This window comes from Primulina tabacum, chromosome 14 (assembly GCF_025594145.1).
Source record: "Primulina tabacum isolate GXHZ01 chromosome 14, ASM2559414v2, whole genome shotgun sequence".
Classification (NCBI taxonomy): Eukaryota; Viridiplantae; Streptophyta; class Magnoliopsida; order Lamiales; family Gesneriaceae; genus Primulina; species Primulina tabacum.
In genome coordinates, this window is record NC_134563.1 from 8,979,949 (window position 1) to 9,006,174 (window position 26,226).

General features: G+C 37.1%; 1 protein-coding gene and 1 pseudogene across 1 annotated transcript; both read right to left on the reverse strand.

Annotated features, from left to right (window-relative positions):
- Window positions 1–20,270, reverse strand: LOC142523766 (uncharacterized; annotated as a pseudogene).
- Window positions 20,063–25,069, reverse strand: LOC142524339 (proline-rich receptor-like protein kinase PERK8). Its single transcript, XM_075628284.1, has 8 exons — window positions 23,369–25,069; window positions 22,860–23,270; window positions 22,698–22,784; window positions 21,796–21,866; window positions 21,649–21,725; window positions 21,396–21,543; window positions 20,719–20,880; window positions 20,063–20,541 (listed from the first exon to the last, which is right to left on the reverse strand). Exons 1-8 carry the CDS (start codon window positions 24,387–24,389, stop codon window positions 20,332–20,334), a joined length of 2,187 nt encoding a protein of 728 aa, XP_075484399.1. The 5' UTR covers window positions 24,390–25,069; the 3' UTR covers window positions 20,063–20,331.
- Between the last annotated feature and the right edge of the window lie 1,157 nt (window positions 25,070–26,226).

Sequence of the window (26,226 nt, forward strand, 5' to 3'; positions counted from 1 at the left end):
TGTTGATCAAGATTGTTGGTTCTTTATGAACGGTATCTTCATAATCCTTGTAATACCAGTCGGCGTATATGATGAAAATTGTTGATGGGATCGATCAAGAAGAGTAGCAGATAACCAGTTAACGGGTGCATTAAAGTTTGGGGGAAATTAAGAAAGATACCATCGAGTAATGGTTATTTTTTCACATTCATATTTCACCAATAATAGAAATGATCCATAAATGATGTTGAGTTTGAAATACCAGAAATATAATAGAGAATATAACACCTATACACTGTTTACATGCTTCGGATATGAAACTTAACATCTACTATACAATATTCAGGGTAAAAATAAAATTGTTCAAAAAATATATCATAACCTTTAATTAATCAACTCTAATTATAGATTATACTTATTGATTTCTAATGATTAAAAATAAAGTAAATTTGCTTCCACTTTGCTGGCACAACAATATTTCCTTGTCTTTCCCTATTACAAAGATAAGACCAAGCATGAGGAAGTTCCCGTTGACACAGGAAGAAACATCTTTGGCTTTAATAATTAACAAATAAATGAACCCAAACATTGAACTAACTACATTACCAGCACATTCATAAAGTCTGAAATGCTTCATTAGATTCAGGATTATAACAAAATATATCAACTGGCCGAAGTAAAGAAAAGGAAATTGGCAATAGAATGATATCAGTAACTTGGTTGGAAAAATTTTGGAATGTATATTCTTACTAAGGAAATAAGAATTTTTATCACCTTTAACAAGGATAGTGGATAGGACGCTCATCGTTGAGAGAATAAGAAGCATGGAAAGTTGGAAACGTAAATTTCAAGTGATCAACATTGATATGTTGACTCAAGTTGCTGGTGAAATACAATAATATACAAAATTAGCAAGCAACTTCCCCAGATCAAATCATACCCAACATAAGCACACAAAACATCATAGATTCGGGATTTCTTGAAATAACCAGACTATTCAATTTGTTCTGCTTACCTGATTCAGCTGCCGTCAGCCCCTAGAAGCTTGTTAGGCGCCCGCCGCGCCCCCCCCCCCCCCCCCCCCCCCAACATAAGCACACAAAACATCATAGATTCGGGATTTCTTGAAATAACCAGACTATTCAATTTGTTCTGCTTACCTGATTCAGCTGCCGTCAGCCCCTAGAAGCTTGTTAGGCGCCCCCCCCCCCCCCCCCCCCCCCCAATACAACAGGGTCTAATCTAGCTTGAAGTATTGCTCCAGCACACATTGGGCATGGTTCAAGAGTCACATAAAGGGTAGTTGCCTGTTGATAAAAAAAATGTTGGAACATTTTTTAAAAAACAGATAATATTTTATTAATTTATGTACACACTTTTTTCATTGGGTGCAGCCCACTTAAATAATTTACAATGTATATCCAATGCCCATATCTTACGTAAGGATATCAATATATATCTATCAATAAATAAATAAATCCTATCACAAAATAAAACGATCATATGAAAAAAATATAAAATTTGATTTAATCTAGTCTCAATATTTCCACACACCCCCCTTCAAGCTTGGCCATAGACATTGATGAGACCAAGCTTGTGAATAAGAAACTCAAATGCATTTCTGTCAAGCCTTCAGTGAGCAGATCAGTTAGTTGATGAGAAGTGGGAACATATTCAATGTCGATTGTGCCTCCATGCAACTTTTCTATAATAAAATGGCGATCTACTTCCACATGTTTCGTTCTATCATAATTAACAGGATTTTGAGCTACACTGATGGTAGACTTGTTATCACAATATAGCTTTGTAGGGCTTTCAAATCCAATCCTCAATTATTTCATTACTCTCTTTATCCAAATGAGTTAACATGTCCCATGTGACATGACCTTGCATTCAGCTTCTGCACTACTCCTAGCCACAATAGATTGTTTCTTGCTCCTCCAAGTTACGAAATTTCCCCACAATTGGTTTTGGTGTAAGAATAAACCTTTTCCAGGTGTATGTTTCAAATATTTCAAGATATGATTCACAACATTGAGACGACCTTGACTCGGAGCATTCGTATATTGGCTGACCAAGCTTACTCCAAATGCAATGTCTGGCCTCGTATGCCAAAGATAGACAAGCCTTCCGACAAAGCGCGAGTAATTTCCCTTGTCGAGTAATTCACCTTGTTAGGATTATTTTGTCCGACAGATGATACAAATAATAAGACTTTCAGTATAGGATGTAAAACAGTAAATTTGTGTTTTATCAGAATTAAATGTTGTGCCAGATGTTACAACATCTCGGACAACATCTATATGCAGCGGAAAATTAACTTTTATAACACAAATTGATTTGAAATAAATAGATGGACAAGATTAAATATGCACAAGTATTTATGCCTTATGGCAAAAATTAATCACTAGAAAAACCAAATCGTTTACAAAAATCTAACACTAGTGATTATGACAAAAACCAATTTCCTCAACAAGTTGAGAAAACAAATGCTTTCTAAAAAACAAACAACCAGAATAAAACTAAAACAAGAAAGCAAAAACTTGATCCCGGAAACCACTATCAACTAGATGCAATCTTCAGTCAACATCGTTACGGATGTAGTCTATAGATGTTGGCACCATTCAACTTAACAAGGGAATCACCACTCCAAACAGCAACGGCTTCGAGAATAATTTTTCTCTGTAAATCTCTGCAACGTGTGTATATGTATGGTCGATGTTGAAGCCGGGCTATCAATGAGCTTTTCTTCTTATTTATAGGTGAAGAATCATATCTCCTCAAGAAAACCTAAAATACAAGGAAAGTGGGAGTTTTATTAGGAATAAACTCTTTTTAAACACTAATACCATATCTCTTGAATTAAGATCTCATTATCTAAGGAAGGCAAAATCATATCAAATATTTGCTCAATCAAATTAACAAGGAAAACTCTATTAGGGAAATAAATAAAATATATCATTTAAAATCGAAATCTTATTTCCCTTCATTCCTTCCCCTTTTTGCCTTTCTTGAACAAAATGAGATCAAACTCATTTATCCTTGTTAAGATCAAATCAACTCCCCCTGAAAAAAATACTGTTAGTACGGGGTGTTGTTAGAATTGTTGGCAACACTTAACACAACACCTGCAACAGTTCCATTGACAGTTAGAGATATTAATCAAGACAAGAATACAAACAGAAATATTAATAGACAAGTAAGAGCAGAGATAGAAACATTTAAGCCAACAAAATCTAAACATCATCATCTTCATCCTCCTCATCCTCAGTTTCTTCATCCTCACTGTCCTCTTCCTCTTCCTCTTCATCATCCTTGGTCCCTGACGGACCAGCACCAGTTTGATCATCTCCCCCTTTTTGTCCATGAACGGCCATATCTAACATGACACTGATGGCAGCAGCCAAACTCTCATAGTAGGCCAAGTCGGCCTTAGCCTGGGCAATTTTCTTAAGAGCATGATCGAGATGGGTCTGGGCACCCGCTACGGTAATCTTCACATAACCAGGTTTAGGTGGTCGAGAGGTAGACGCAGGAGATGGTCCAGTAACATGCGGTGCGTTGGATGAGTCTTTCCATGGAAGGTCAACTTTGCGGTTTCCTTTGAACAGGGCCTGGGCAATTTTGATTGTTTCTCGGAAATCAGACAGACCCTCATCAACATTGCGAACAAACCCTTGAGACACCAGTATCCCATAGATCAGACTGGGAAATGGGAGTTTGGATGACTTTAATCCCCCATCAGCATACTGCATCACAGTGTAAAATACCATACGCCCAAAATTAAGAGTGCCATTGCCAATGGCAAACAGAGTCAGTGCTTGAGATTTGGTAACCATCGTGGTGTTTGTTGACGGCGTCCAATTCCGGGTGGCAACCTTGTGCAGGACAGAGTATAGGGTCGTGAGTTTAGCAGCTGAGACCTTGTGTGGATGGGCAGGGAATTTGCCAATCAATCCACCAGTTAGTACAGAGACTACCTCATCAAGATCTGGTGGAGGGCCTTCAGGAACAGATGGTGTGCTGTAGTAATCATTAATGATTTGCGGGTCAAAGTTATATATCTTGTTCCGTACAAAAACCTTGCCAAATTTGGCCGATCTTGGATCACTGACCCCAGATGAGAGATTGCCATAGAATTCAGCCACAACTTTATGGCAATAGGGCAATACAGATGAGACGGTAGAGAGCAGACCACGAGTTTTAAGAAACTCGATCAAATTGTTTCGGGAGAAGGCTGCCATATCAGCGTTGCATTCTTCAACAAACTCCCTGTTGGTATAGAGATCTCAGTTGGAGAGTGACTTCTCAGTATAAAACTTGGAGTTGTAGCTACCGTCTAGATCATACTCGCTAAGATCAGTGTTGTCAGAGGTGTCGGCAACATCGTTGACAGTATCCTCGTCCACTGCCTCGTTTGTTTCAGGGGCTTCATTGACTGCAGCAGGAGTATCAGCAGAATTGCTGGAATCAGTGGACTTTTCAGTTTCTTGGGGAGCAACAGGAGCGACAGGGCCGTCACTTTTCTGATTTTTCAGGTTGGCCATAAATTGGGCCAACGTGATTTCTTCTGCAGTGGAGGGCGAGATCTCTTGTGGAGGAACATGGGTTGTTTGCTCAGTGGTGTTAGTGGCATTGATGGAGGTAGACTTGCCTTCCGTAGGAGGAGGGGCACTCTTCTTGCGAGCCACAAACTCATAATTCGCATCATCAGAGTCATCACCGGAGGTGTCTGCTGGATCAATCAGCGAGGGGCGAGTGGATGGCTGACCCTTGTATCGGAAATGTTTGCCCGGCGTGAGGTCTGGGTTATACCCAGCTTGTCGTTTTGAGCGTCTTTTTGGAGGAGAGGGAGGATCGAAAACCCTAATGATAGGTGGGTTATCAATATCCTGTGGATTACCAGGCTCACCTGGCTGAATAATCTCCAGGGGCACTGCGTCTTCAACAGCAAGTATCAAAGGTAGCGACGATTCCACAGTGGGTGTTGTAACAGATGTTGTCGTGCTGGGGGCAACATCATCTGTGTTTCCCATTTCACTTCGAATATCATGGGGGTCAAATCCTTTCCTGCCATTGATGGTAGATCGAAAATTACTTTACGAACAGGGAGGAAAGTAAAAAAAATTTTGAAACAACGAAATATTCCTTCAGAGAAAAATTTCGAGATGCCGCTGTGAAATTTAGAGAACCGATTAGGTAAACAGAGATGAATTAGACGGTGTAACGCACAGAGTTAATAATGTGTGCACAGTACAACGGTAAGAAAATTAGTAACAGATTATTCAAAAAGAACAACGGGTAGAAAAATAACCGTTACTGCCTTCAGAGTTTATCGCAATAATTTTGTGCAATATCAGTTCAAAAATTAACTCCAGACATAAAACCCACATCGAATTATAGCTCCACTTACCATCAAGGTGCACATTAATTCGATTTCCTGCGAAGATTGGATTTGTCACAAAACGTCTTTGTTGTAATACAAATAACCTCATTACCCAATTCACACTGTTATGTTTATGCATGACTTATGGATGCCTAAAAATAGAATGGAACATAGATAAAAACATGAGAGCAAATATGAGATATGTTTACAGATGAAGTGTTGTCACAAATGTTGGCAACATCTCCAGTCAACACCCACAGTTCCTGAAAACAAAATTAGATAATCTTCACACTCAGTGACTGAATAATCTTTTTAACCTAGAAGTGGTAGCTCCCACACTAGAGGAACTGTCTTCATTGGACTCCTCTAGGTAGCTTTTTCCATTTTCTTCTATTTCTGTGTTAATTTTAGAAGGGGTAGCTCCCACACTAAAAGCACAGCCTTCATTGGGCTCTTTTTTGTAGCTTTTTCCATCTTTCCTTCTAATCACAGACCCATCACTTGATTTTTCAATTTTACTTCGTTTACTTGTCACATTGGTTAGAGTCAAGTGACCACACTTCAAATCTTTCTGTGGCTAAGTTCACATGTAAAGGTGTGAAGTTTGATAACAAGGAATTGTAGGTGCAACAGAGAATTATGCTACACATGTTCAACACATCATATCACAGTATGAATGCAATGCAGAATGTCTAAGTCCTAGAAATGTATATGCAAATGAGATGTTGTCCGAGATGTTGTAACATCTGAGACAACATCCAAGAATGATTAGGCAGAACACATGCTGAGAGATTTCCGAAGGTTGGAAAATCTCTCAAAATCCAATGCTTTGGTGAATATGTCGGCCAGTTGGTTATTTGTATCAACAAACTCCATTTGGATCAATCCTTTCTCTACAAGATCTCGAATAAAATGATGTCTTATGTCAATGTGCTTTGTTCGAGAGTGTTGTACTGGATTTTTTGAAATGTTAATTGCACTAGAATTATCACAATACACGACTAAGGATTCACTTTTAAGCCCATAATCCTCTATCATTTGATTCATCCATAAAAGTTGGGTGCACGCATTTCCAGCTGCCACATATTCTGATTCAGCAGTGGAAAGTGAAACACAGTTCTGTTTTCGACTATGCCAAGAAATCAGATCATTGCCAAGATAGAAACACCCCCCAGAAGTGCTTTTTCTATCATCTAAATCCCCAGCCCAATCAGCATCAGAAAATCCTACCAGGTTTGAGTTGGTTTCGTGTGTATACCATAATCCTAATTCAATTGTTCCTGCTATGTAACGTAAAATACGTTTAACAACTTTCAAATGAAAAATTTTAGGATTGGATTGATATCTAGCACATAAGCAAACACTAAACATGATGTCAGGACGACTGGCAGTCAAATACAGGAGGCTACCTATGATGCTACGATATAAGGTGTTGTCAACATTTTCGGCAACATCATCTTTGCACAATTTCTCACTCGATCCGATAGGAGTTTTCATGTGTTTTGGGTTTTTATTTGCAAATTTCTTAATCAAATTCTTAGCATACTTGCTTTGACACAAAAAGATGCCATCATGCATTTGTTTAATTTGCAAACCAAGAAAGAAATTTAGCTCACCAACCATGCTCATTTCAAATGTAGATGACACGCACTCAACGAAATCATCAGCATGCTTTTGATAGGAAGAACCAAAGATTATATCATCAACATATACTTGACAAATAAGAATCTCACCTTTGGACTTTTGAATAAAAAGAATTTTGTCTACCTCCCCTCGTTTGAAGCCAATTTCGAGTAGATATTCAGTCAATCTCCCATACCATGCACGTGGTGCTTGCTTCAAGCCATAAAGTGCCTTCTTCAACTTGTATACATGATCCAAATGGTGTGGATCCTCAAAACCCTTAGGTTGTCTAACATACACTTCCTCACTCAAAATACCATTTAAAAATGCACTTTTAACATCCATTTGAAAAGGTTTGATTTTCATGTAGCATGCAACGGCTAGTAGTAGTCTGACTGACTCAATACGGGCTACAGGAGCAAAGGTCTCATCAAAATCAACCCCCTCAACCTATGTGTACCCTTGAGCAACCAATCTTGCTTTGTTTCTAATGATGTTTCCAGACTCATCGGTTTTATTTTTGAAAATCCATTTTGTACCAATTATGTTACCATGGTCAGGAGGTGGAACCAAGTCCCACACATCATTTCGAACAAATTGCTCAAGTTCATCATGCATAGCATTAATCCAAAACTCATCTTTCAAAGCTTCGTCAACATTTTTAGGCTCAAGATTTGATATAAAACATGAAAATCTAACCTGTGAGTATGTAGAACTCATGCAAATCAGTCCAGGCATTTTTCGGTAATCAATCTTTTCTTTCTTCCGAGTTTGAACATCTCCACGCATGTTTCCAATTATTTGAGATGATGGATGGTTTTTCTGAATTTTGCTTGGAATACACAATCCATCATCTACTGTATCATCATTGCAATGCGGTTCTTCAGATTCAGTGTCTTCAGTGTCACATGTTGTGCCAGATGTTGCAACATCTGGGGCAACATCTGCATTTTCCAGTGAGATTGGATTGTCCAGAAGGTCTTCAACGTCATCTTCAGCAGTTTTCCTCTTGAGATCTGCACAATCATCAAACACCACATTAATGGATTCCATAATAGTCCTAGTTCTTAGATTAAACATGCTATAAGCTCGACTATTTGTGGCATAGCCCAAAAATAAACACTTGTCGCTTTTTGAATCAAACTTTGCAAGTTGATCCCTATCATTCAAAGTGTAGCAAACACAACCAAAAACATGAAAATATTTAAGGTTAGGCTTCTTTCCCATAATGATTTCATAAGAAGTCATGGTTGAACCACTTCTTAAATAGACTCTATTCGATATATGACATGCCGTATTAAGGGCTTCAGCCCAAAAACGCTTTGAAATATTCTTTGAGGCTAGCATCACCCTTGCCATTTCTTGCAGAGTCCTGTTCTTGCATTCGGCAATGCCATTTTGCTGTGGGGTTTTTGGTGCTGAAAATTCGTGTGAAATACCTTTCCTGTCACAGTAGGATGAGAAGGATATGTTTTCAAATTCTTTACCGTGATCAGTTCTGATCCTTCTCACTTTTAAATTGTGGAAGTTTGAGATCTTGTGAGCAATTGTTTAAACACATCATAAGTGTCCGATTTCTCCCTAATGAAGCTCACCCATGAAAACCGCGAGAAATCATCAACACACACAAAAGAATACTTCTTACCTCCAATGCTTTTAACTTCCATGGGACTCATAAGATCCATGTGCAGTAATTCCAGATAGCATGTTGTCCCAGATGTTGGCAACACTGGGTGCGACACACGCGTTTGTTTTCCCTTTTGACAATCTCCGCACACATATGATATTCCAGATGAAAGATTAGGCATACCTCTAACTGCATGGTACTTACTCAAGTTCTTCAAGGTTTTGAAATTTGCATGTCCGAGTTTTTGATGCCAAAGGTCAAGTTCGGTGATTTGCACATGTTTGCACGAAAGTTCCTCACTTATTTGATAGCAATTATCCGAAGACCTTGTACCTGTCATTATGCACTTGTTAGATTCATCAAAAACTTCACAAGTATGTTTATCAAACTTAACAAGCAAATTATCATCACACAGTTGGCTTATGCTTATCAAATTTGAATTTAATCCTTCAACATGAAGCACATTGTGGAGCTTTGATAGTCCTTCAACTTTCAAGGTACCCTTTCCAACAATTTTTCCCTTAGCTCCCCCTCCATATGTAACTTTGCCACCTTTTTGCTCAACATAATTGGTGAGACATTCTCGTGATCCAGTCATGTGACGGGAGCTTCCACTATCAAAGTACCAATGACCTGCAGTGTTAGTTTTTAACGAGGTATAAACAACTTTACAATGAGTTTTTACCTTTGGGACCCAAATTTGTCTTACTGTAGGTCGATGGTGGGAGGTGTTGTGGAAAGTGTTGGACAACATTCGGGGCAACATCCGACTCGACTTTTGATTCTTGCGATCATCCCTGAGTTTAAAACAGTAGGGCCTGATATGACCAGGCTTAAAGCAGTAATGACATACATACCTGCGTTTTCTTTTCTTAGCGATTGGTGCAGCAGGTTGTCTTTTTGATGAAGAGATTTTGATTGGTGAATTGGATTGTGGTTGTGGAGATGTATCAGCTTTTCCCTTCACAAAAACCGTAGACTTGGAAGATTCACCTATTTCAAACACACTGTCTTTGAACCCTAAGCCTTTCTTGTCATCTCTTCCCATCAAAAGTATGGATTCAAGCTTGGATGTGCTTGAATTAAACTTGGACAAGGTTTCAGTTGCCTTTTGAAGTTCTTCTTTAGTCTTACCAAGTTCCAAGTCCTTTTTGCTCAAAATTACTTCAAGTTTGGCAACTACGGCTTTTAGTTCAACGTTCTCCTTCATGAGACTTGAGTTCAACTTGTTTCTTTTGGTTCAATCTTCAAACAGCTCTTCATAAAGCTTTTGCACACTCTCAAGAGTGAGTTCTTCATAATCAGCTTCTGATTGATCATCTCCACTCAAATTTCCAGAAGTTGTGGATTTCAAACATACTGAATTTTTGCAGATATTGCGGCCAGGTGTGGCAACACCTAAAGGATTCACCTGCAGCCAGCAATTTTCTGTAAATAGTGCAGTCAAGGAGGTTTGACTTTCTTCATCAGTGGATTTCTCCTCAGCATCGGATTCTTCATCGCTTAGAGACACATTGTAGCCTTTGTTTTTTCGTAGTCGGTTAGCACATTCATTGGCATAGTGTCCAAAGCCCTTGCATTCTCTACACTGCACTGAATCGTACCTTTTTGAATTGTATTGTCCCTTGCCTTCATTCCGTGGCTGAAATTGTTGCTTGGCAGGGTACTGTTGTGACTTTTCAGGTGCAGGCAGGCTAGGAAATTTAGATGGTTGTGCATTCTTCTTTTTATCTCGGATTCTTTTCAAGTAATCACCAAATTTTTTTGTGATAAAAGAGATAGAATCCTCGCAGAGATCAGAATCATTGACTTCTTGAGATATTTGAAGGAGTTCATTGTAGGAGTCATTTGAAGCTTGGAGTGCAATTGTTTTCCCTTTATTCTTCTTCTGCATGTCCAAGTTCATCTCGAAAGTACGTAATGAACTGATAAGGTCTTCCAATGCCATCTTAGAAGTGTCCTTAGCCTCATCTATTGCGCAAATTTTCATGTTGAATCTTTCGGGCAGAGAACGGAGGACTTTGCTAACTAGGCGCTCATTTGAGATAGCTTCTCCAACACTGAATGCCTCGTTAGCAATTTCCCGTAGGCGACGATCATACTCAAGTATGTTATCAGATTCTTCCATCCTCATCATCTCGAATTTGGAAGTAAGCATCCTTAATCTGGTTCGTCGCACACTCTCAGACCCTTCACAGTGACTTTGGAGAATATCCCATGCACTTTTAGCCGAAGTACAGTTTGTGATTAAACTGAACATGTTCATGTCAACCGATGTAAATATAGCATTTAAAGCCTTTGAGTTGTGGTTCGAATTTTGCACTTCATCAGCAGTCCAGTCAGTTTCAGGCTTTGGCCGTTTGTCACCCTCTTGATCTATCATGACTGGTGGAGTCCATCCATTGATGACACGCTGCCATGCCCGTTCATCTAGAGATTTTATATAGTATCTTATTTTGACCTTCCATAGGCTGTAATTGGTACCATCTAGAACTGGTGGTCGAAGTGCTGCGCTTGCAAATTAATTGTCCATCGGATTAGTTCTGTCAAACAAAAACAAAAACCAGAATCAGCACTTAGTATATCAAGAACCTGCTCTGATACCACTTGTTAGGATTATTTTGTCCGACAGATGATACAAATAATAAGACTTTCAGTATAGGATGTAAAACAGTAAATTTGTGTTTTATCAGAATTAAATGTTGTGCCAGATGTTACAACATCTCGGACAACATCTATATGCAGCGGAAAATTAACTTTTATAACACAAATTGATTTGAAATAAATAGATGGACAAGATTAAATATGCACAAGTATAAATACTTGTGCGGTGCCTTATGGCAAAAATTAATCACTAGAAAAACCAAATCGTTTACAAAAACCTAACACTAGTGATTATGACAAAAACCAATTTCCTCAACAAGTTGAGAAAACAAATGCTTTCTAAAAAACAAACAACCAGAATAAAACTAAAACAAGAAAGCAAAAACTTGATCCCGGAAACCACTATCAACTAGATGCAATCTTCAGTCAACATCGTTACGGATGTTGTCTATAGATGTTGGCACCATTCAACTTAACACGGGAATCACCACTCCAAACAGCAACGGCTTCGAGAATAATTTTTCTCTGTAAATCTCTGCAACGTGTGTGTATGTATGGTCGATGTTGAAGCCGGGCTATCAATGAGCTTTTCTTCTTATTTATAGGTGAAGAATCATATCTCCTCAAGGAAACCTAAAATACAAGGAAAGTGAGAGTTTTATTAGGAATAAACTCTTTTTAAACACTAATACCATATCTCTTGAATTAAGATCTCATTATCTAAGGAAGGCAAAATCATATCAAATATTTGCTCAATCAAATTAACAAGGAAAACTCTATTAGGGAAATAAATAAAATATATCATTTAAAATCGAAATCTTATTTCCCTTCACACCTTCCAGCATCTTTTCTTTATTACCAAGTTCAATTGGGGTCTTACTTGGTTTGCATCCCAGCATGATAGTCTCTTTCAAAAGACACAAGGTGTATTTCCTTTTAGAAACAGAAATACCTTTCTTGCTCTTAGCTATTTACATCCCTAAGAAATACTTTACTGCTCCAAGATCTTTGACTTCAAACTCCTTTGCCATCATCAATTTGATTTTGTTCATTTCTTCATTATCATCTCCGGTGATAATACTATCGTCAACATAGACAATTATCACCGTAATCTTCCCCTTCTCAGAGTGTTTCACAAACATTGTGTGATCAGCTTGTCTCTGTTTGTAACCAAATCTCTTGATGCTTTTGAAAACCTAACAAACCAAGCTCTAGGAGACTGTTTTAAACTATAGAAAGATTTGTTAAGTTTACAAAAATTTTTCCCTCCTCAATTCTCCGCAAATCCCGAAGATTGACACATATAAACCTCATCTTCCAACTCGTCGTTTAAAAATGCATTTTTAATATCAAATTGATGCAAAGGCCAATCAAGATTTACTACTCAAGAGAGAAGGATCTGAACCGTACTGAGTGTGGCAACAAGGGCAAAAGCCTCATTATAGTCAATCCCGAAGGTTTGTGTAAACTGTAAAGCCTTTGGCCACCAACCGGGCTTTATGCCTTTCTACAGAGACATCAGCCATATATTTGACAATGAAAACCCATTTACATCCCACCGCACACTTGCCTATTGTAATCTCACCAAGTCCCATGTTTTGATTTTTTCAAGGGCATCCATCTCTTCTAGGACAACAGCTTTCCATGGTATGCCTCCTCAATAGACCTGAGAGTAAATATACTAGACAGATTTGAAATAGAAAAACGAAATGGAGGAGATAATTTTGAGTAGGAGACATACTAGAAGATAGGATGTTGAGTAAATTTTTACACCTTTTCTAACAGCTATTGGCAAGTTTAGATCAAGAATGGGCCATTTTGCATGGATACGGGCATGGGTATCGTATCGAATACGATACGGAAACATAAGACACGATACGGCTAGGATACGACAATTTTTTAAAAATATATAAATATTACATATAAATTTAGAACAAATGAAAGGTGTAAAGTCACGAGTCAAGAGATCTAATGGTTTATTTTTCCCTCAAACACAAAACCTCTCCCTTCATGTAAAGATGGACAAGGAAAGGTGAACTATGAAAGAAAACTTCTTAGGAAGTGCTTTCCGAACTTTGGCTCCACATCAAAGTTACAAAGCAACATGGGAACTATCTCTAGTAATTTCAAATAGAAAATCATTGTTAGGTCTCTGTCATCAAAATTATGTTACAAATTCATCCTTGATTTCTTGCGCTAGGAAAAGCCAAAAGAGAAAAGAATCAGAAGAAGAAAATAACATGTTTAATCAGGAATCAGGATAAATCCATTCCCTTTAGTGCAATGCTAAAACAAAATCTAGGTATATACAAGTGTAAGACGCACAAGTTTACGTGCAATGAGGATATATCTCATTGATTTTTTTATGCACCATATTACTTGCTAATAAGTCATTTCTTTTGTTAGAGTCCTAGAATACTTGTTCAAATCAAGACATATTCATGGTCATTACTTCATATGTTAATTGGCATGGATTCGACCTGAAGAACCATTTATATAGTCTGATGGAAAATGCTACTCAAATGTACCTCCAAAATAAGTGATCACGTATTTGTCTGTACATTCCAACTTACCAGAATAATCTAAAGCCAACTGTAAACCTGGTTCTCATGGTTCTCGTCACTAAGATTCAATGTGAAGAACCATTTATATAGTCTGATGGAAAATGCAACTCAAATGTACATCCAAAAACAGTGACCACAAAATAAGTGGTCATAAATTTTTGCCAGTACATTTCAACTTACCAGAAACTAAAGCAAAGACAAACCTTGTTCTTGTTGCTAATTTGCACTAATCGATATCAACTAGGGTAACCTCTCACCTGATAATAATATTATATTAGAAAAATAAGATACATCACGCCCCAATGAAATAGGCTAAAGGAAACTAATCAAATTAGTACCTCCACCCGGCAAAACAAATACTGTTTTCATAAGATACAAAACTTCAATTTTAGTAGAGTATGCAGAATGTTGAAATGTTTTGGGATAAAATGAAAATATAATTATGTTTTGTTGTGACATTCAGAGACAGAGATATTACTTAAAGCCTCCATGTCTTTAATATGTTTGAGGCCTTCCGTATGCAGATCATTTCTGCATGAGCAGTGGAGTCACGCGACTCTTCTACCCTGAATTATTGCCAATCAAGAGCAACTTGATTTACGTGTAACACACAAATCAAAGAAAAGAACATGTCTTGGAAATTTACAGGTTGCATCCACGAGCAATTATCATGCCATTATGCACTAGCACAGCCCCACGGGAACCTCACAGTTATCAGAAGCTTTTTGGGCTTCCAAGAGTGCTTCTCTCATAAACAATTCATCATTTTTCCGTTGTTCTGATTCAATCCTATATGCTTCTTCCCATACATCAAATCTATCCTTTATGAATTGGTCATTCCTCTTAAGTTTCCTTCCTTTTGCTTCCCCCGCGATAACTGCTGCTTCTGATTGCTCCATTGATCCAGTATTTAGTTGTTCACTCATGCAACTATCAGATGCATTTGATTCTCCGCCCCTGAAACCACCCTCACAACAGGAGACCTTCGCAGCCGTGATGCAGGAGAATTATTTGAGGGCTCTACTACTGCAGCTGCAGAAGATGATCCATGATTTTTTTTGGAAGTTTCTTCAGTGTTAGGCAAAGAAATGTACATCGCTGAAGAAACACTTCCTAAAACAAATGAAGAAGCTGCATTTATTTCCGCATGCACTAGGTGGCCCCCCAAAGTTGATGAGCTAGAACCTTCTTCAAATTTTGAGTGGCTTTCTTGTTCATGTTGTTGAATGCCAGATATAGGTTCTTGTGTCATGCTTCTCATTTCTTTCTCTCCAGTTGCCTCTTCATTTTCCTCAGCTTCATGACCAGAAAACCATGTTTCGCTGCTTGTTGACTGATTTTGTGAGCTCCTGCCACCTGTCATTCCAACTGTGCTTTGAATTTTGGATCGTGAAGACCACCGTAGCTAAACAATATCTGCTATGATGTTCCACAAGGACCTACCAGTTCTCTTGACAATAGCATTGTCAGCATGCTCTGCATCCTCCTGCAGTTCTGCCTTTGATTGCTCTTCAACAGATGGCTCATCTTCTCTCCACGTCTCATTCAAAGGCCCTTGTGTGCTAGAGTTCCAGTTGGAATGTCTTCTGTCATGCTTCTTGGATTGAGAACCCCAGAAGTATATTGAACCAAACTCTTTTGGTCATGCTTCTCCTCAACCACAATTTCGGTTTCATAGGCTTTCTTCTCCATTTGAATTTTAGAACTCAAAAGTTCATGCCTCACCTTGTCAACAAACTCACCAACATAGTGGGCTGAGGATTCCTGTAATCGAGCAGCTGATCCATTTTCATCGTCCTGCAATATTAACCTTGAAGGCTGCCCTGCATTGCTATTGACACCACCATATGATTCATTATGCAATGTTGGAGATCTCTCCAAGTGACGCCTAGGTAATCAGTAGAATCACCATGTAAGTTTTCATCAGGGACCTTGCCACTAACAACTACACCAGTTGAATCAACATTTAGTACCCTTGTAGCTCCTAATTGAGATGATGGAGGTCTCACAAACAGCTCTGGATAAATCTTATGTTGTTCCTCTACAAACATTCCACCAGAATCCTTGGAGTGAGTGATAAATATGTCAGTCAAGTTATCAGATCCACTTCTGTAATCCCCTTTGTTATTAAATTTAGCATGTTCTGAGGAGTGATGCTTTTTAAATCTTGAAGATGAACCAAAGTGCTTTCTTTTGTTGATTGTTGAGATTTTCCCCTTGATTCCACCAGCCTGCTAGCCTGTTCAGAGTGTTTCTGCTTTTCTGCGTCATTAGTTGAACTGAGAACTCTACTTGAGTAGTCTCCTGCTCTCCTGGTTTTAACATTGGATTCAAACGTTTGGTGAGAAATTAAGTTCTTTTTAATGTCGATCTCTTGTGATTGCTCCATAACCTTCAGAGAATTCTTTTGGTATTCCTCTTCTCTGGTACTAAGTCCAACTGCTGTTAGATTTTCTCTTACAACCTCCTCACTTGAGCTTGTTACTTTAGACAGCTCATCCTTGCCACTGAACATCTTTTGAGAGCCATGGGTAGACCTAACATTATCTCTTTCAGTGCCTGGGATTTCCGCCAAACGTTTGTAGTTAAGCTTTGTTTCAGATTGCCTTGAAAGTTTATTGTCCATATTCTTTTGTGCTCTCTCCTTAACAAATCCAGTACTTCCAGTTAATTGTGATGTCCTACCATCGTATTTCATGTAGGAGTCAGAAGAATTTCTGTAATCACTTTCATGCACCAGCGAAAGTTTTGATTCCTTTTGATATGTTTCATTTCTATTTTCTATCACTTCAATTGAGATATCAGTAAGTTTCTTCTCTGTTTTCTTTCTGAGTTCTGAATCAACAAATCTTGATCCAGCGTGGGATTGTTGTGCAGAGCTCATCTTCGTCAAACTAACCCCATGTTCTTCTTCATAATCATAAAACCTCTTGTTTTCTTGCCTAGCTTCCTGGTAAATCATTTCATTGCCCTTTGCATCCCTCACATACCCACTTGACAACTCTCCCACAAATCTCTTGTCCCTATTATCAATTTCATTGTCACTTTCATAATCACCAGCCGAAGAAAACGAGTAATAAGAAGAGCAACTACATCCATCTTTCCTCACTCGCTCTCTGTGATCCGCTCTTCTCAAAAACTCTTCCTTATCTTCCTCCCGTGCATGTGACACCCAATTCTCCTTCCTTAACAAAAATTCCCTCTCTTGTTTTTCTTCGGCCTTTTGACTCTATTTTCTCAAAAAGGCTTCCCTCTCTAATTTTTCCCTAGTTTTATCCTCTTTTCTTATTGAGGCCCCACTTTTTTCTTCTTGTAGCTGAGCCTTTAGTTTTTCTTTTCTCAATAAAGCTTCCCTTTCTTCTTCCTGAATCCTTTCTTCTCTTCTATTATCTCCTATCCTTGAGCTAGATGTCGATACTTCATATTTAATGCTTGTCCCACTCCCGTGAACATCCAAATTATTTATTTTTTTCTTACTCCCACACTCGTTACAAACTTCACCATCCTCTCTCTTTTCCACCGAGGATTTCTTAACTAATCTTTTGGTTGTCTTTCCCACATGAACACTCTCCTCACTGACATCCTCAGCCAACAAACTAAGCACAACCTCAGCCTCCACAGCACCTCCAAGATCACACCTTTCACCCCTTCCCTCGAAAACCGTATATTTTCTAAACCTAAACCTTCTCCCACCAAAATCTATCTCCCTAAAGTTACCACAATAACAGCTTCTATTAAAATCACACACTGGCAACCGGTAATAAAAACACCCATCATAACCACCAGAAACCAGTTTCCTACACGACTGTTGGATAATAGTACTGCCTTAATCCGTATGAATCGTAGCAATAACTTGGGGTTATGGGCACTCTATAAACTGAATTCACACCTACGGATGTTTACCTTCTTTCTTTAATTTGTTTTCTAGTTTACCGTAGGTAGATTGCAGTGGTTTGATTTTATGTGTATCTTCTAGAGATGCCCAGTATAATTATATTTGTAATTCTTTTTATCTATTTTAATGAAACTAGTATGATACACGTGCGTGGCACGTAATATCAATTATATTATAAAAATTAAAAAAAATAGTTTTTAAAAAACAATTTGAATCATTTTGTTATTTATCCGAGCTTAATTTCTTATTATATTAGACGATTTATAAGAATTTATATAACTTACTTTTAAAATTGTTTCCCAAATTAAAATCCAAGCAGTAGATTTTATGTTATATAATAAATTGTAATGAACATAATATATATAACAAAATGAACTGAAACAAATTTTTTTAAAAAATTATATATTCAAACACCACGTATAAAGAGTAATAACCTAAAAATCAACCAAATTATGGATTTTATCATGTATAAATCATAATCTACATAAACGAAGCATACTAAAGACAAATAATTTTCAATTTAAAATCATTGTGACTAACTCATAAAAACAATATTAAAACAAATTAAATAGTAATATTGATAGTAAAATATAAATCATAATATTTAATTTAACCTCATAAAGAATTTTTTTACCTCTTATTTTTACAATTCTATATCAAGGATAATAAATTCTATATATCGATCTTTCGTAGACTAATATTGATGACTATTAATTTCTTGTTAAATAAATTTTAAAATAATAAATAAATCAACATATGTAAAGAAATGCACATTCAAATAAGATTATTTAGTAAATATCAAATAAACTCATATAATAATTATTAAATATAGATTTTAAACTATTGATATGATTTTCACCATTAAAATTAGAAATATAACAAAAGAAATAAATTTTCATAAAAAAAATGTTATTTTGTATCTATTGAATTAATTAGTTTGATTTCAAAATAATAAAATAAAGATATTAACTATAATATGTAAAAAATCTGATACTTTGACAAATGCTAATCAATGATCATTATAATTATATTTATTATAAGTATTATATCATATATTGTTTTTATAGTAGAAAATAACTTAGAGTCTTTTTATTGCTCATTAAATCTCTTTTCATGAATTACATATTCAAAGTTTTGATTGATGATTGATTTTACAAGTAATACATGTAATTTTTTAGTTATATAATTTAATAAAATAAAAATACCTATAACATATATATTTGTTATAGATAAATTTTTTTCATATTTTTTTGAAATTGTACTATCTTTTAAAATCAAAATTAAACTCTTTACTTTCAATTTTTTTTAAAAAAACCCATAAAATATGTTAGTTATTCTACTATTGCATATATAGTTATAAATTTTTCAATATATTTTTGTGATATTATATTTTATTACTTAATTAAAAATTGCACTAAAAATATAATTACAAAATTACAATAAATTATTGAAAAAAAATGTAGAGAGAAAATTAAAAGGATAAAACATTTAAATATAGTATAAAGATGAGTTATTTGATAAAATTAATATAGGAGTTACATTCTATTCTTGAAGTGTATATAGAATGTTAATTTTGTCTCTACTATTGCACATATAGTTATAAATTTTTCATATATCTTTTTGTGATGCTATAATTTATTACTTAATTAGAAATTGCACTAAAAATATAATTACAAAATTACAATAAAATCATGGGAAAAAAATGTAGAGAGAAAAATAAAAGGATAAAACATTTAAATGTAGTATGAAGATGAGTTATTTGATAAAATTAATATAGGAGTTACATTGTATTCTTGAAGTGTGTATAGAAAGTTAATTTTGTCTCTACAATTGCACATATAGTTATAAAATTTTCATATATCTTTTTGTGATACTATAATTTATTACTTAATTAGAAATTACACTAAAAATATAATTACAAAATTACAATAAAATCATTGGAAAAAAATGTGGAGAAAAAATTAAAAGGATAAAACATTTAAATGTAATATAAAAATGAGTTATTTGATAAAATTAATATAGGAGTTACATTATATTTTTGAAGTGTGTATAGAAGGTTAATTTTGTCATTATACATTGAAAAACAATGTCCTTTTTCCACATTTTTATAGGTATATATATATATATATATATATATACAGTTTTGATATCCTGCACACCTACCGTGCACACCTTTGTGTGCACCGATGATGTGTCATTTACCCACAAAGGTGTGCACAGTAGGTGTGCAGGATATCAAAACGGTATATTATATATATATATATATATATATATATATTACTTTATTAAAAAAAATAAATTGGAGGGCATGAAAAATAAGGGATTTACCTCGTTTATAGCACATGCATAAGTTTGTCTTTCAGCTCCACATTATTGCACAACAATGAAAGAAACTTTATTCGAATAGATACTGCTAAAGTCAAAACTGTGTTTCTATTTACAGAAAAGAATTGCCCCAACAAATGGAAAGCAGTCGATATATACGATAGAAAACCGAGCCAAAAACAGACTACTCGTCAAAAAAACTAACCCGAATCTAAACGCAGCTGAGTCAGAGCAAGAGATGGCGCCACCTCCAAGTCGTGCAGCCATTGCATTTACGTTTTACACCAATCTATTCATCTTGATAGGAAGATTTTGGAACTTCTGAGCATCAATTTCTTGGGCTTTGTACTTGGTTGCCATCACTACTGGAGCTATTTTGATACAAAAAATCTGTACTATAATCTTGACTACCAAAGGCCATCCTGCGAAACAATCTAATTTCTTCGGAATGTTGAGCCGAGTTGTATACTTCACTTTCACCGACTCTCATTCCATTTGACAAATCCGAGTTAGCCATACTGTCTAAAGCCCTCACCACCTGGAGTGCCACGGAAATGTGTGAATGATTACACTACTTCTAAAATGGAAAGCGTGACAATTTACAAAAGACATTGAATCTTTTTTTAGAGTCCATAAAAGGTAGGAGGTGTGGGCATAATATTAATGGGTGTTTTTTCTAATTAGATTTAACAGGATTTATAGTAGAAGGTGTCACCTGTCCCATCTTGGGTCTCTTTGCAGATGAATGACGTACACAAGCCGCAGCAACTTCAATTGTTCGGAACATCTCGCCGCTGACATATTGCCCTTCAAGCCTTGGATCTGCCAACTCCTCAAATTCTTGTGTCTCGAGTGCATGACTAAGCAAAGGTCGGGCCTGAGATATATAAATGTAAGATGTTAAACTTCTGAAAGCCTATATTCCTGTTTTACGCAACGAATTATGCAGCTGTGTAATGGTACATCACAACTTGAGGTCAGGTGGCAATTGGCACACCAAGTGACACCTATCTGATTTGAATGATTGACATTTGGAATCTCACAGCCCGACAAACGAATTTGAAGACTCAAAACCGCAAAAGATCACACACCCAGAGTAACTTAATAAGAAACTTATCTACAGTTCAAAATAATCATAGCATAAACTAAGAATAGAAATTCAGAAAAACAAGAGTCAAGACTTGAAAATATCTAAGCTTCTTGTATGATGAAAATTATGTTGGATGAGGGGATCGGACTGTCCCATGCTTCTAGACAGATGGCCCTGAATTGCCCCCAACCAGATAGATCTTACATATTACTCAGTCATTCATGCCAGAGTGAAAAGAAAGCCGGTTGAGTACACGGGTCAACATTCATTGGGTTCATGAATAGGGTATTTAATGAACTTACCCACTCCACTATGCTCTCCTCCCCTAAGGGCTGGGATGTATCGACAGGCTTGCGTCCACTAATTAACTCCAAGAGCACAACACCAAAGGAATACACGTCGGATTTGTCAGTCAACTTGCCACTGGATGCATACTCAGGAGCCATGTATCTGAACCAATCCAACCAGAGGAATAATATTAAAGATATGGTAGCGTACAATCTTCTGATGCTCCTATTTAGCTTCCTTTGAACAATTAAATGGATGACAACTTACCCAAAGGTTCCCATTACACGTGTTGTAACATGTGTATTAGCATCCATGGCTAATTTAGCGAGTCCAAAATCAGATACCTGAAATGTAGATTTTATAAAAAAGATCTGAAAGACAAAAAGAATATAGTTCTCCGTAACGAAGGCTTACCCGCGCTACGAAACTGTTATCTAAAAGGATATTTGATGACTTGATATCTCTATGGATAATACGGGGGTGACCTGAAGATTAAAAAGCCACTTCCCGATTAATGTCTCTTTAATTGCACAAAAATAATGAAAATCAAATGTCAATACTAGATTAGAATATCAAACAAAATGATGATTCAGAGCGAACCACCCAATAAATGATTGCTGTCCATAATTTTTTCAATAGCTTAAATGATTACTGTCCATAATTTTTTCAATAGCTTGATGATTAAATTACTTCTAATTTCTGAAACCGTTCGTTAGTAAAACTGCCACCAGTTTTTGTCCAGACCTTCCAAAAGACAAAACAAGATATATAGACACAGAAAAGAGTAACATTGACAAATTTCAACCAAAAAAGGGGGGGATAAGACATCTGCTCCCAGAAATTTCATATCTACCAAAGCACATCTAGGAGTTAGTATTTCATAAATTTTCTATCCTGTTAGTAAAAAAGATAAATACATAGTTGCACAACTAAATATGAAAGACAAGAAGAGAGATGTTACGGGAAGCACTTCACCCTCTAGAACAGATTCCTCGAGTCTTGTCAAAGCAATTGTTTTTTATCATGCCGAACTATGACAGGTAGTGATTACTGAATTTTGCTAAAAACTTGTTTCTTTTAACCACCCATTGGATAGGTGTTATAGAGAGCAAAGCTATTATGTAAGAGTTTAGGAAACTTTGTCTCAAATAAGCCATTATCACCATATTTTTACACCCATAGTTCTCCCTTAGAACTCAAGTTTCATTTTCACAGCATATTTATTATCACAACAAAGACAGTCAAATCAAATTAAACGTGGAGGCAAATTCTGATAGATTTAATGATGTATCAGGAAACGAGGATAAATAGCTTACAGTCTTCATGAAGGTAGGCAATGCCACGAGCTGAACCAATGGCGATCTTCACTCGTGTAATCCAATCCAAAACTGGCTTACCTTGACCTAAGAGGAGAAACAAAACATCAGTACACTTTTGGCCAACATCACCTTACTCCAACACTGAGCAATAAAACTTACCATGAAGATGGAAGTAGAGAGTATTATTTGGGACATATTCATACACGAGCAGCCTTCTATTCTCGGCAATGCAATAACCTACAAGTGAAACCAAATGTCGATGGTGTATACGACTTATTATCTCGACTTCTGATCTGAATTCTCGCTCCCCCTGCCCTCCACCAACCTTCAACTGCTTAACTGCTATTTCTCGACCATCTGCAAGTCTTCCTTTGTACACCGAACCAAATCCACCTTCACCTAAGAGATTCTGAGGGGGAAATCCATTAGTGGCCTCAACTAACTCATTGTAGCTGAACCATGACCTTGAATTCCCCAACCCACCGGGCTCGTGGGGAGAATGAGAGATGCCATTGCCAGAGCCGCTTCCATAACCGGATCCTGCTATTTGCACCTTCACCATACCAGAACCTGGTCACAAATTAAAGCACTTCTTTAATCATTTGCAACATTTAAAAAAAGTATACGTCACTGTTGAAAACTTCATTAGCACACGCTAAAGACAGCACCTGATTCTGTAGAAGGTTCAACTGAAGTTGGTAAAATGTGACCACCGTTTTGTCCAATATTCTTTTTCTTTCGCTTCCACACACAGCATGCAGCAGCTCCAAAGATTCCGAGCAGTAGAAAACCAACTACTAAAACAATTGCCACCGTTCCTCCAGTGCCTATACCACCACCTCCAGGGGAAGGTGAACCATTCGATGAATTGCCACCGGAGTTACTGGTATTTGTATTACCTGATGGAACCAGGGGAGTCGAAGGAGGTGACAAGGATGGTGGTGACAAAGCCTGGGGTGGTGGTGGTGGTGGTGATCCTATTACAGGTGGTGGAGATATTCCAGGAGGAGAATTTAAAGATGGTCGAGGTGCGGGCGGAGAACGAGGTGGACCTGGTGGCACAGAGTTCGGTGGTGGTGGAGGTGAAGTTGGAGGAGGTCTACGAGATGGGGGTGGAGGTGAACTTTGGGGTGGTGGAGGTGAATCTCCCGGGGGTATAGGAGACGGTGGCGGCGGCGAATTATCAGGTGGCTGGGGAGGTGGGGGTGAGGTTTCTGGTGGGGTAGCAGCAGGAGGAGGGGGGGACCTGCTTGGCGGTTCAGGTGTTACTGGTGGAGGTGGACTTTCAGGGGCTGGTGGTGGATTAGTGGACGGAGGAGGAGGTGAAATAGGAGGATCAGACGGAGGAGTAGGAGGAGGTGGCGAGGAGACCGGGGGATTAGGCGGTGGAGACGCTGTTGGAGGTGGAGTAGATGGCTGAGATGGTGGGGTAGAAGATGGTGTAGGCTGAGAAGGCGGAGGAGGAGATGACGCCGGTGGTGGAGAAGACATAGAAGGAGGCGGTGGCAAGGATGGCTCTGGTGGGCTTACGTCGGTGGCCGGTGCTGGAGAGGCTACAGGCGGTGGAGGTGAAACGATCTGAGGCGGTGATGCACTACTAGAATTCCGAGAAATAGGTGGCTGAAATGGTGGAGGATTCAAGGGAGCATCAACAATGGGAGAATTTGGTGATGGAGATGTAAAGGACATCTCATCGACATAATTTGACCAATTCAATCATTTTACAGCCAAATCCCAAATCATATTCCTACAAAATTTCACAATGTAATGAAACAAGATCACTTGGAATCAGGCACGAATCAACGACTTCTTTCAAAAGATTCAATCTTTACACCCAGGATCAGTTCTCGACTGAACCCACAAATCAATATTCAAATCCCAGCTGCCCAAATCACAACCTTCCTCAAGAAAACAGAGAAATCTCAATCATGAACTTGAACCCCAATCATTAAACACAAAAACGAGCAAAACCCAGACCATTAGACACACAGTCCCACAACAAGTGAAGGATATCCGCAACAAATTTAACGTTTACCGACAGAACACCAATAACCCAATAAAGAGAGAGCAATAATTTCACTCGCAGAATCTTTTCTCTGGTGTAATATCGCAAAATCCAAATGGTACAGGTAAGAAGACTATTGCTTCAGAGGACCATAGGATAGACTACAAATGCTAAAAATCCGACCAAAAATTCTCATCCCCTCTGTATGAATGTGGAAGATTTTAAACACAGCTAACATCAGCAAATTTAGAGATTACATATGCATATAGGTTTGATTATTAATCAAAAAAGGAAACTTCTCTAATTTAGTCGGAAGTTTTTGAATATGAGACACGGAAAATGGGGTCTGTCAAACATACATAGATGAAATACCAAAGTAGCATTCAATACAAGCATTGACAGTGACTTCAGAGGGAATATAATACTCTCCCTTCCAAGTTCCATTCGGTTGAATGTGGATTATAATGTAATATTCAAAATATTTAATATAATATATGATCTAAGAAAAACATTATTATTGACTTTTTTTAATTAAAAAACGCGGGGATGCAGTCTTCACTGGCTAATTGTTATGTACTTTTGTGATGTTCTCCTATATAATAATAATAATAGGCTAATAACTCTCTCATTATTTAAAAAATTAGCCCATGTGTCTCATCTGATTTAATTTTGATATTTTAATTATTTTATTTTTGTAACCAATTTTTTGTCATTTACTAAATAACACTCGAAAAGCCAATGATTTTCTCATCATCGTTCTAACTTTGTTGCAGAGACCCTAATCTCCAAATTATCGTGGCCGCTTCCACAAAGCTTTGGTGTTGTTCACAAATCCGGTATTGTTTATTGTTGTATTTATCTTCTATCGTATGGATTTGCCGATCCAGTTCTATGTATGGTATAGAGGTAAGTTTAAGATTAATATGAAAGGTACATATCCAAAGTAGTTTATGTTGGAGGAGTTAAGCATAAGTTTAAAAATATGAATTTTGACATGTTTAATTTTTCGGATTTATATGGTATGTACAAATAGTGTGGTGGAATAAGTTAAAATAATTTTTTTTACTGAATTCGTGGTATAGTGATTGAACATGGTTTGATAAATATTTATGAGGATTTGGATGTCGCAAACATGTATGCGTTGTATAAGGATTCAAATTTAGTCACCATTTGGATTGAGGATAAGCTTGCCAATTACAGGTATTTGGGAAAGATAAATGACAAGATTGTTATCAACTGCACCATAATTTCATTCTTGCACAGTGACATAACATCCTCGTCATGGGGTTTATCTCGGCTGTTAATACAACCATAGCTGCTAAAACTCGGACATCTTAAATACGCATGATATTCATCTTCATCTCCATCGGGAAGCAAAGTATAACAGTCCGGGTGACATTAATGAAAGAACTCACACTAGTTCATCGAGCAGCTGTAGTACAACATACTTTTAGTTTCTTCTTTTTGGAAAACAAGTTATGAAATCAGCCATAACGTTGCAAGAACAGACTGGAGGCATTG

Coding starts and splice junctions, on each gene's coding strand:
- LOC142524339 (XM_075628284.1), bottom strand. CDS start 24,389: ATGTCCTTTACATCTCCATCACCAAATTCTCCCATTGTTGATGCTCCC. Junction 22,785..22,859: donor TCTCTACTTCCATCTTCATG/GTAAGTTTTATT, acceptor TTCTCCTCTTAG/GTCAAGGTAAGCCAGTTTTG. Junction 20,881..21,395: donor AGGAGAGCATAGTGGAGTGG/GTAAGTTCATTA, acceptor TATATATCTCAG/GCCCGACCTTTGCTTAGTCA.